Raw genomic sequence first — 11,267 nt, 5'->3', positions numbered from 1 at the left:
GGAATGTAAGCCATGTGAGCTTTATGGCTTCCCCTGTAAATAGAACTCATATCAAGGAAAGAGTGGATGGGTGCAGGGCCCTGAGAGGGGCAGCTGGAGAGACCACGATGCAGAGATAAGCCTCCTAAATGCCTTCCTGCCTCTTTGACATCCGTGTATGTCGTGGTGAAATAACAAAACTTTTGTTTCCTTCTTCAGTTTCCCCAGCCCAGCTCTGTTCACACGCACAGTGGCCAAGAGCCTGTCTGGTCCCATCAGCCCCTGTGGCTGCTGCCATCCCAGGCTCCTTCCTCTGCTTGCAATCTCCAGAGGGTTTGCAGGAACTTTGGTGGGGGGGGGGGGGCGCAGGGGGGGGGCGCGGACAAGGGTTAGTGCCATAACTCAGCCTCCAGCCCAATCAAACCTCTTCCTCTCCCATTTCCCTTGTAGCTGCCACGGAAGAGCCACTGGGAGTCGCCTCCTGGTGCCAAGATGAGGACTGACTCCCTGGTGCCCCTGAGCACTCCATCACAGACCTGCCCGCGGCTTTGTCTGACCTGCAGGCTGGTACCTGGGGGCTGAGTCAGATCCAATGGGTAAGAGTCAGCGTGAAGACAGGCAGGGCCTGGTAGAGAAGAAACCAGGTCCCTAAGCTTGAGTCGCAGTCCAGGGGTGAAGGTGAGTGTGATGGCCATTTATCACCAAGAACTGGTGGGGAGGAGAGCATCTGCCTCTCCAGGGACTTGGGGCCTGGCCTCTGCCTCCTTGGTTCTTTGGCCCAGGGTGGTGGCTGTGGTGGAGTCAAGGCCAGAGCACCCCAGGCCTCCAGCATAGAGACGAGATCTCATCGGCCACTTCTGCAAGACACGGAGATGGAAAGTGAGTCGTGAGTGATGCTCACTATTGCAGCCCCTCGTAGACCTTGGCACCCAGAGTCCGCCTTCCCTAGCCCCCCTCCCTGGGACCCTTCCCTGTCGTGACTGTTCTGATGACAGGAGTCTCCAACTCACCACCATTGCTGGCCCCATGCATTCTCCTGACCACCTGAGCCTGGCGGGGAAGCACTGGAGGGGCCGGCTCAGGAGCAAGGGTCCCAAGAGGAGCCCTCCCCCCACCACAGTAAGAGCTGGGGGTGGGGGAGGGGGAGGGCAAGAGAAGACTCCTGGCACTGATCAGTCCTGACCGCTTCTCTTGCACAGCCTCCCACCCAAGTGCCTCTGAGCCAGATGTCAGTGCTGCCCACACCCTATCACACCCTATGACTGGGGACCTCCCAAGATGGTCCCGCCTTCCAGCAGGAGTGTGGGCAGTCCTAGAAAGTCCCAGGTTGATTTTCCCCGAGGTCTGCCCTCTCCTTGGCAGCCCCTCCACCTGGGGGCTGGGGTGAGGGGCACTGCTCCGGGCTAACCAGCTCCACCGTCAGAGCTCCAGACCTTACCCGGCTCTCATTGGTTCATTCAGTGCATTTATCCATTGCTTCCTCCATGCAATGGCCTTGCTTTGACCACCATTGTACAGCTAAGGGAGCAACTATGGACCCCAGGGGCCACCACCGTCAGTACTTCAGAGTTGCCCCCATTTAGTCTCAAATGCTTGCATTTTGGCTACATTCGCATGAAAGAAAAAAAAAAAAAAAAACAACCCTCAAGTTTCAAGACATTTCAGAACTATGGTGTTTAGGGGAGACAGATGGTGGAAAGTAGCCTCCCTAAAAATAAAGCTGACCCCATTACAATGCTACCCTCAGGGGCAGAATGTCTCTTCCTTTGTAACACAGTTATACTCTACAACCAGCAATTTACAGGCCGTCTCCCGGGCCTGCTTGGTGGCTGTGAGCCAGGGAGGGGGTCCAAAGGCAGACACACTTGGGTTCAAACATTTAGTCACTGAATCTCCCTGAGCGTCGGCTTCCTCATCTGTAAAGTAGCCCTGCGTTGGTTCTTGTGGGGATTAAAAGATAAAAACGCACTAAAGCACTTAGCGCAGCTCCTGGCATAACCTTGGCATCCAAATCCTGCTAGCTGTTATTGACCTGGTGACTTACTGTTCATTATACTTTTTATGAATTATCTCATTTCATACACTGGAGGAGAAGTAAGGCTCATGTTATTTTTCCTCCCACATCTATCTATATAAAAGCCTAAGTGACTGGCCGACTGGTAGCTATGACGTGCACTGACCACCAGGGGGCAGATGCTCAACGCAGGAGCTGCTGAGCTGCAGTGACTTGGCAGCTGCGGTTCTCGGGTGACACACCTGGAACCAGAGAGGAGAGAGCCTGATTCTGGGGTGCATCACCCGAGAACCACCCTCTCACAATTCAGGACCCATTGGGGGATGTCGGAGAGCCGGTTTCAGCCCGATCCCCGCAGGCCAGGTCGAGGGACCCCGTCCGTGCATGAATCCGTGCACTGAGCCTCTAGTATAATATAAGCAAGGTTCGGGACAGTCTGGTAGGTGGTGCCCCCAGCTTGGTGGCTTCTAGAGCGATGCTTTCTTAGACTATTCTCTCCCAGAGGGGATCTCTCCTGCCACAGAAGCCCCAAGGACACTAAGGCCTGGTACAGGGGACGATGCCCCCCACATCCAGGACTCTCCGAGGTGCGGTTTCCTTTCCCAGGCACCAGCCCGGAACCTGCTCCTTTTTCTCCCCTGCCACTGGGCACCCCCTAGTCTTGGGGCCTCTGTGAATGTCCCTGCTCTCAGAAGAACCACATTCTCGTAAAGTCATTTCCAATCACCACTCCCCACTGCAGGCCGGGGACCCGAGTCCAATATCCCTCTACCCCAGACCCCCTTCCCCGAGGCCCTGGCCCCGTGGCCTACCTTGAGGGGGTGCAGGAAGCAGAGTCCACGCAGGAAGGGTGGCCAGGCGGGGCCAGGCAACTCGTGGCCAAGCGTGCGGGTGAGGTGGGCTATGTAGCTGGTGGCCAGCACCAGCACGTCCAACTTGGAGAGCTTGGTGCCCGCGGGCACTGCAGGCAGAGCGGCCTGCAGGGCCAGGAAGGCCTGGCGCAGCGTCCTCACCCGGCTCCGCTCCCGCGCGGCGTTCTCAGGACTGACCTCACTCTGCACAGAGGACCAGGTGAGTGAGTCTGACCGGACCCCCTCACCCCCACCCCCAGTCCCCGGCTTCTAAGAGCATTCTAGTGTGAGGTCTTCCGTCAGAGTGGTAGCACTCCGAACAGCAGGGACCAACGACATCACCCCCATTTGTCCATTCTTGGCCCTGCCCCACCTTACAGCTGAGGAATGGCGAGAAGGGCTCGCCTGGGGTCCTAGGGAACAGGAGGGCAAAGCTTGGCTCAGAACCTGAGATCCTGTTCTCTTTCTACTTCTCCCGGGTGCCTCATCCTAGCCCTCCTTCCATCCACACCCAGGTCTGAATCCTGCTGACCCCGTGCCCTGGGCCACAGGGAGCACAGAGCCATGATCTGCTCGGTAGAGATGACCCTTGGCCCAGCCAGGCCCTGAGAAGAGGCAGCTGTGGTAAGGCGGGAATGCCACCAGACTGGGCTCAAATCACAGAGTGAAGTCCTGGCCCTGCGGTTGATGGCTGTTGCCCCGGGGCCTTGGGAAATGCACAGCACTCCTCCGGGCGTAGTGTCCTGGAGAGAAGTGAGTTGGGCCAGGTCTCTTAGCCACACTCCCAGCTTATCCCAACCACAAAGCATGGAGCCTCAGCGTCGAAGGGGCTGGGCTCCCCTATTGAGGGCAGGGATGGTAACGTTGAATGACACTTTGCTTCGGAGGTGACCTCTTGCAACCCCTCCAACCCCTGCCTCCCCAGCTCCCTGTGAGGGCCGTATTTCCTTACCCTGACACCAGCCAGGCTCCCGGCCCTGGCCCCTCTCGGGGCGGGGGCAGCTCTGCTCCACCTCTGGCTGCTCCAGCTGGTCCCTTCCCACGGGTCCTGCCTGGTCCTGCTCAGGCGGCTCCTCCTGCTGTGGGTGCCCGCTAGCAGCCTCGGCCTGGCCTTCGCCGGGCTCTGCCCCCCTCCCGGCATGGCCGGTGCCCCTCTGGCCTTTCTCTGTGACATGCCACACCCTAGGGATGTGGTGTCACAGCCCCCAGGACAGGCGCACAGTGCCCGAGGGAGTCCCTCGGCTCGAGCTAGCCGGGCAGGCCGGTCATCTGGCCAGCGGTGTCTATATCTGAGGGAGCTGGCGCCAACGCAGTCCTGCCTCGCTTCTTGCTCTGGGAAAACCGCCCACCGGCTCGGCCCCCGCGAAAACCCTCCTGCCTGCCTCCCAACCAGCCGAGGGGTGGGGGTGCTGCACGCTGGGAGTGACCAAGCCCTGGGAGGAGGCCCTGCTGGAGAAGGCAGGAGGGTGGTGGGAAGGGAGCTTCCTTCCAGGAGCCTTGCCTGACCCTGACAGCCGTCTTATGATAGACCCGCGACTTCAGCTTTGGGGTTCAAGGTCATGGAAGGGCCCTGGACCTCCTTCTCTGCGCACATCCTTAGAAGGACTTTTACTCCCCTCGTCAGGGAGCAGGACCTTCCAGCCACAGGGCACTACTCCCCAGCCCCCACGCATTCCTCAGGTCTTCAGCCAGTGCTGTTCCCGGTACCTCTGCGTCCCCTGGAACACCTTCTCCCACTCGGCCAGGGCGAAGGCTGCCCATCCTGCAGGTGGTGCCTTCCTGTGGGCAGGCCGGAGCCCAGCGCCCAGGCCTCGCTGTTTCACTGGGGCTCCGTTTACGCTTGACCGCGCCCTGGCTGGCGTCCTAGCAGTTCAAAGTCCTCAGATCATGGCCGGGCCGTGTGCTAAGCACTTTAAGTGCATTATCTTTCTTTCAACCTTATAAGAAAATAGACTCTTACATCCTCATTTTTACAGATGGGAACACTGAGGTGTCAGGAGGTGACATCACTTGCCCAATGTCACACATCCAGTAAGTGATGCGGGTATGGAAACCCAGGCAGTGAGTGAACTTGGAAGTCTGCCCGCGCTCCCACCTGCCATACTGTTCTGCCGTGGCTGAGTTACTCACCTGTCTGCCCCCAAGCCAGATGTGAGGTCTCTGAAGGCAAGGACCAGGATGCTTGCTGCGTGGTGTTGTGTCCTCCATACAGCTAGTTAGGAGCAGGTGGCTGAAGAAAGAGCCAATCTGCCACAGTCGCCCCTGCCTGCCCTCAAGTTGCAACCTCTGCCTGCAGCAGAAGCGTCTTGCGTGTCCCTTGTCCCTCAATCTTGAACTCCAGGGGAGACCCAATAAGTAAAGGGGAAGTGCAGAGAGCACAGGGAAACAAAGGTGACTGCTGGGACAGCGAGGCAGACACCCAGCCGACCGGGGAGAAAGGGAAAGAGAAGATCAGTAAAACTGACTGAAACCCACCAGTAATAGAGAGAGGAAGACAGACCTCTGTAAAAGGACATGGAAACTCTCCAAGCTGCACAATTAAGTGAAAAAACTCATTTATGGCCGAAACCGGTTTGGCTCAGTGGATGGAGCGTCGGCCTGCAAACTGAAGGGTCCCGGGTTCGATTCCGGTCGGGGGCATGTACCTTGGTTGCGGGCACATCCCCAGTGGGAGGTGTGCAGGAGGCAGCTGATCGATGTTTCTCTCCCATCGATGTTTCTAACTCTCTATCCCTCTCCCTTCCTCTCTGTAAAAAATCAATAAAATATATTTAAAAAAAAAAAAAAGAAAAAAAAGAAAAAACTCATTTGTAAACTAACAGGTATAATAAGATCCAGCCAGGATGAAAAACAACAAAAAACAAAGCTGTGTGAATGTTTATGTGGTTTTGTGAACACAGAGAAAGGAGCCTGAAAGATGCACACCAAGCTTCTTCTTCTTCTCTTCCTCCTCCTCCTCCTCCACCTCCTCCTCCTCCTCCTCCTCCTCCTCCTCCGCCCCTCCTCCCCCCCCCTCCCCCTTCCCCTTCCCCTTCCCCTCCTCCTCCTCCTCCTCCTCCTGCCCCTCTTCCCCCTTCCCCTTCCCCTTCACCTCCTCCTCCTCCTCCTCCTCCTCCTCCTCCTCCTCCTCCTGCCCCTCCTTACGCTGGATGCAGAGACTTAAACATACCCCTCAGTTTGTGTCAATTCATGGCACACAGAGTCTTGGGTCCACACAGGGCCGATTGTTGGCCTCGCTCCCACCTGCCTTCCATTTCCTTTTATCCCATTCCCATTTGTCTTCCCTATCGCAGGCTACCGTTCCAAAGATGTGCTATTAAATTTTTAAAAGTTTATCTTGAATCCTGCAATCTTGTTGAACTTTATTAGTCTTTTTTTTTTTAAATATATTTTATTGATTTTTTACAGAGAGGAAGAGAGAGGGATAGAGAGTTAGAAACATTGATGAGAGAGAAACATCGATCAGCTGTCTCTTGCACACCCCCTACTAGGGATGTGCCCGCAACCAAGGTACATGCCCTTGACCGGAATCGAACCTGGGACCCTTGAGTCCGCAGGCCAACGCTCTATCCACTGAGCCAAGCTGGTTTCGGTGAACTTTATTAGTCTTAATATCCTATTGGTTCTGTTGGTTTTTCTAAGTAGATAAAATAATGGCAATGTTATCTCTTCCTTTTCAATCTTTATATTTCTTATTTCTTTTTCTTTCCTTAAAGCATCTTCTTTAAAATCAATACAAACATTTTTTTTTAAGGAGAGATTTTTAAAATATATATTTTTATTGATTTCAGAGAGGAACTGAGAGGGAGAGAGAGAGAGAAACATCAATGATGAGAGAGAATCATTGATCAGCTGCCTCCTGCATGCCCCCTACTGGGGGTTGAGCCTGCAACCCTGGGCATGTGCCCTTGAATGGAATTAAACCTGGGACCCTTCAGTCCACAGGCTGACGCTCTACCCACTTGGTCCTGAGCCAAACCAGCTAGGACAATATACAAACATTTTTTAAAAGATTTTAAAAATTAAATATAGACTCACTGTGACTCAACAATTCTACTCCTAGTTATCTACTCAAGATAAATGTATGCCAATACAAAACTTATACAAGAATGTTCATAGCAGCATTGTCCATAATTACCAAAAAAAATAAAACCAACAAAATGTCCATCAATTGATTAATGAGAAAGCAAAATATGATGTAGGCATTTAAAGGAGTATTATTTGGCAATAAAAAGGAATAAAGTAATGATACATGCTACAACATGAATTAACTTTTTTTTTTTTTTTTTTTTAAATATATATATTTTATTGATTTTTCACAGACAGGAAGAGAGAGGGATAGAGAGTTAGAAACATCGATGATAGAGAAACATCCATCAGCTGCCTCTTGCACACCCCCTACTGGGGATGAGCCCACAACCAAGGTACATGCCCTTGACCGGAATCGAACCTGGGACCTTTCAGTCCGCAGGCCGACGCTCTATCCACTGAGCCAAACCGGTTTTGGCCATGAATTAACTTTGAAAACATTATGTGACGTGAAAGAAGCCAGACACAAAAGGCCACATATTGTATGATTCTATTGATATGAAATGCCTAGAATATGCAAATCCATAGAGACAGATAGTAGATTTATTATTTCCAGGGCCTAGGGGAAGGGAGGAAGGAAGAGTGACTGCTAATGGGGATGGCCTTATGGGAACAGGGGGTAATAAAAATTTTCTAAAATTAGATTGTGTTGATGGCTGCACAATCATGTGAGCATACTGGAAAACAGTGAATTGCACACTTTAAATGGGTGGATTGTATGATATATGAATTATATCTCAATAAAGCTGTTAAGAAAATAATTATTTTTTATATTTTAGAGGTGGGAGATAGGAGCTCTAGGAAACTTTTTTTTTTTTTTTTTTTTTTTTTTTACAGAGAGGAAGGGAGAGGGAGAGAGAGTTAGAAATATTGATGAGAGAGAAACATTGATCAGCTGCCTCCTGCACACTCCCTACTGGGGATGTGCCCGCAACCAAGGTACATGCCCTTGACTGGAGTCAAAGCCGGGACCCTTCAGTCTGCAGGCTGACACTCTATCCACTGAGCCAAACCAGCCAGGCCAAGAAAAGAATTATTAAAATATATAAACACTAGAGGCCCAGTGCACACAATTCGTATACTTGGCGGGGGGGGGGGGTGTCTCTCAGCCTGGCCTGCACCCTCTCACAGTCTGGGAGCCCTCGGGGGATGTCCGACTGACGGCTTAGGCCTGCTCCCCATGGGCCTAAGACAGCAGTTGGACATCCTTAGCACTGCCGCAGAGGCAGGAAAGGTTCCCGCCAAAGCCACTGAGCTTGCCAGCCATGAGCCCCGCTTCTGGCTGAGCTGCGCTCACCCTGTGGGAGCACTCTTGACCACCAGGGGGCAGCTCCTGCGTTGAGCATCTGCCTCTTGGTGGTCAGTGCGCATCATAGCAACCTGTCGTTCTGCCATTCGGTCAATTTGCATATTAGCCTTTTATTATATAGGATTTCCCAAAGGGGGTGTGGAGCATGACCCCTGCTCAGAAAGCAAGGGAAAATAAGAAGTTGATGGGAGGACCCCGCCCACATAGGCGGTGTGGTCCAGGGGAACCCTTGGTGGAGGAAGTGGTATATGGGCAGAAAGCAGAGGTGATAACGGGGGCCTGGAGAGGAGATGAGTGCCCCAGAGAACTTTGCCGGCTTCCCTTTTGTCCAAGGCCAGCCTGCGGATGGTCTCTGAAAGAAGGTCCCAGAGCCTAGAGGCAGAGAACCTATGATGTCATACCCGACCTTTGTGACACAGGCACTAGATGTCACGGAGAAGTACCCCCAGGAAATGGGACTTCTAGCTCCCAAGGGGGGTGGCAGTGCCACCCCTTAGACAAAGTCCCAGTCTCTCAGAGGCTTTCACCAGCTAGCCACATGCTCCTGCTGCTGCTGGGTGTGAGAAGCCATATTGACTAGGGCCAGGCTGAGCCAGGGGACCTCAGCATTAGGGGCAGCAAGGCGTCAGGGGAACCAGAGTGTCCGGAAACCAGGGTGCTTGCAGAATCCCCGGTTCAGGTCTAGGAGAACAAAAGCCTGTCACAGAAGACCCCCCTCCTGTCTGAGGAGGACTAGACCAGGCTCAGACAGAAATCTGGGTCAGAGTGAGTTTAGGGGAAGGGACGCTGGGGGCAGAGGAGAGGGGTGGATCCACTCTTTGGTGACTGCTGCTTTTTGTCCCAGGTCCCCGCCTTTCTGAAGTGCCTTGTAAAACAGCCCAGAGGAGCCCTCATGGGTAAGAGCTTACAACACCAGATCACCCTCAATTCCTAGCTGCATCTCAGCCCCCATCCCCTCTTCTCCAACTCCATCCTACCCTCTCTCCCTCCCTATTTCTCCCTTCCTCAGCTCTAACCTTCCCTCGAGCATTTTGCTAGCTCTTCTGCCCCCAAAGGTGCCATGGGTTTAGGGTCTTAGTGAACCAGCCTGGAACTGGCCGCTGAGACAGAGCCGGGAATGGACCCATTCTCCCAATCTCTTGGGCTCTGTTTCTTTCTCTACAGGTCCTATGGGCGGTGCCTTCCTCCCTGGCCCGTTCAGATGATTGCTGTCACCCTGAGGCTCCCCAGAGGCAGCTCGGATTCTCCATCCCTCCACGTCCCTCCTCAAATGGCCAACGGAAAAGAAGAGAGAAGCCAAGCTTAGATCCCAGCTCCCGCCTGAACACCCAGCGAGCCTGGTGCTCCTGGGCTGGGTGTCTCCTGCGCTGCAACCAGAGATAACTGGTCCTGGCTGCCAGGTCTCTAATCTCTGGTCTCGCCGCCTCAGTCCTTGCCGGTTTCAAGGCGATGTTGCCTCCAAACAAGGACCAAGGGCTGCCACAGAAAGCAGCGCCCCCCGGGCGTCCCCCTCAGGGCCCCTCACAACTTGTGGACTCCTGTCCTCAGAACCTCCAGCCTTTGCCTCCCCAGAAATCGCTCCCTCCCTCCCCTCCGCCTTGCTCCCCTCCTCCACAGCCCCACTCTCCTGGCTCCCAGTCCTCCTCCTCGGACTCCAGCTCTGACTTTGTCCTACAACCCTGCTCCTCCTCTCTCCCAAGTTCCCCCGCTTTCTTTCATCAGAATTACCCGTCTCTCTCCCTTCCACGTTCCTCCTCTCCCTCCTACCATCTATACCCCTCCCCTGCCCCTACTCAGTCCTCGAACCCCTCTCAGCCACAGAACCCCTCTCCCCCACACTGCCAGTCCCCTTTCCACTCCGAAGACCTACCCAGCTCCACGCTCACTTCCCAGAGCCCCAGCCTACCTTCTCCTGGGGTCCACCCCAATAGGCAGACATGGCACTGGCCTCAGTACCAGGACCCCAGACCCACTGGGGTGGCGGCGGGATGCGTGGCAAGCGAAAGGGACGCTGCAGAGTTCCGGAACCCGGGAGCCCTGGCCCAGGCCCTGGTGGTTCAGCTGGGGTACCGCCGCATCGCACACGACCTTCGGTTACTCATTTTGCAGAGCCTGTGGCTAGGCAGAACCGACCAGCCTCCAGTGGTGGAGTACCCTATATGCCTGGTGTGCCTTCGGCCCCGCAGTCCCTCGTGCCCCACGCCCAGGTACAGGACTGGGCCCCGGCTGCTTGCCTTCCCCCAACTACTGCCCTGTGCACCCGACCAGGCATCGAGACCACTCCGCATCGGCATCGGCTTTGCTCTCCGCCTGCCTCAAGGCCAGGCCAGGGCTTTGCATCTGTTGCCAGAAAGAAGACGGGAGGAAGCAGGACCTCAGGGCGAGGCCATGCAGGCCCCTGGGTATCAAACCCACGCGTTTCAGGCCCCAGCAGCTCAGGCCTGGGCAGATTCAGCCTCAGGCAAACCCTCCCAGACCGGGAGCCTCCGGTGTGCAGGCCCTCAATCACCAAGTTCCACTCCGTGCTCAGGGCCTCCGCTTCAGGCGCTCAGACAGGCCGCGGTCTCCCTGACGCCCGGGCTATCCTCTGCTCCAAGGCCGGCCCCTCCAGAGCCTACTCTCCAAAAGTCGCCATCCTATTTCCAGAGCCACGGAGGCTCGCTGGAGCACCTCCTCTAAACCCTGCCGTCCCCACCAGGCCCCAGATCTCGGGGAGCCCCCGAGACACCCTGAAGGGCTGGCTGGCTGGAGGTCAGGTGTGTGCTCCAGCCCTGAACCCTGGAAGTCCCTTGTGGAGCCTGCTGTCTCCTGGCTGAAGAGGACCAAGGGTACCTACCGGAAGCCCCATTCAGCCTTCAATGTATCCAATAAAGCTTAACCCTGCACAACTTGTGTGTGTGTCCTGTTGAGCAGACACGGTGGGTACCTATGGGGGAAGAGGGGGCGGGGCTGAACCCAACAAGGGGTAGGGGAAGCGTCAAAGGAAACAGAGTGGCCAGGGAGAGTGGATGCCCTGTACCTGAAC

At 55.0% G+C, this 11,267-nt stretch overlaps 2 protein-coding genes across 5 annotated transcripts; one reads left to right on the top strand and one right to left on the bottom strand.

The window, feature by feature from the left end:
* Positions 1-677: 677 nt before the first annotated feature.
* On the bottom strand, positions 678-4,018 carry TCF23 (transcription factor 23). The gene is made up of 3 exons (XM_008138351.3): positions 3,797-4,018; positions 2,806-3,048; positions 678-836 (listed from the first exon to the last, which is right to left on the bottom strand). Exons 1-3 carry the CDS (start codon positions 4,016-4,018, stop codon positions 678-680), a joined length of 624 nt encoding a protein of 207 aa, XP_008136573.1.
* A 4,662-nt stretch (positions 4,019-8,680) lies between these two features.
* On the top strand, positions 8,681-11,132 carry PRR30 (proline rich 30). 4 transcript variants are annotated; one of them, XR_008558532.1, is made up of 4 exons: positions 8,681-9,007; positions 9,087-9,138; positions 9,407-9,642; positions 10,352-10,437. XR_008558532.1 is itself a non-coding variant. In XM_028140246.2 (3 exons), exon 3 carries the CDS (start codon positions 9,692-9,694, stop codon positions 10,919-10,921), a length of 1,230 nt encoding a protein of 409 aa, XP_027996047.2. In that variant the 5' UTR covers positions 8,690-9,001; positions 9,087-9,138; positions 9,407-9,691; the 3' UTR covers positions 10,922-11,132. The 4 variants fall into 4 exon arrangements, 3 of the variants coding, with proteins under 3 accessions (XP_027996047.2, XP_008136574.2, XP_027996049.2); XM_028140246.2 differs by having other exon boundaries at positions 8,690-9,001; positions 9,407-11,132; XM_008138352.3 differs by having other exon boundaries at positions 8,690-9,007; positions 9,407-11,132.
* Positions 11,133-11,267: the final 135 nt, after the last annotated feature.

Source organism: Eptesicus fuscus, chromosome 16, assembly GCF_027574615.1.
Source record: "Eptesicus fuscus isolate TK198812 chromosome 16, DD_ASM_mEF_20220401, whole genome shotgun sequence".
Classification (NCBI taxonomy): Eukaryota; Metazoa; Chordata; class Mammalia; order Chiroptera; family Vespertilionidae; genus Eptesicus; species Eptesicus fuscus.
This window is presented reverse-complemented; position numbering and strand designations above follow the sequence as displayed.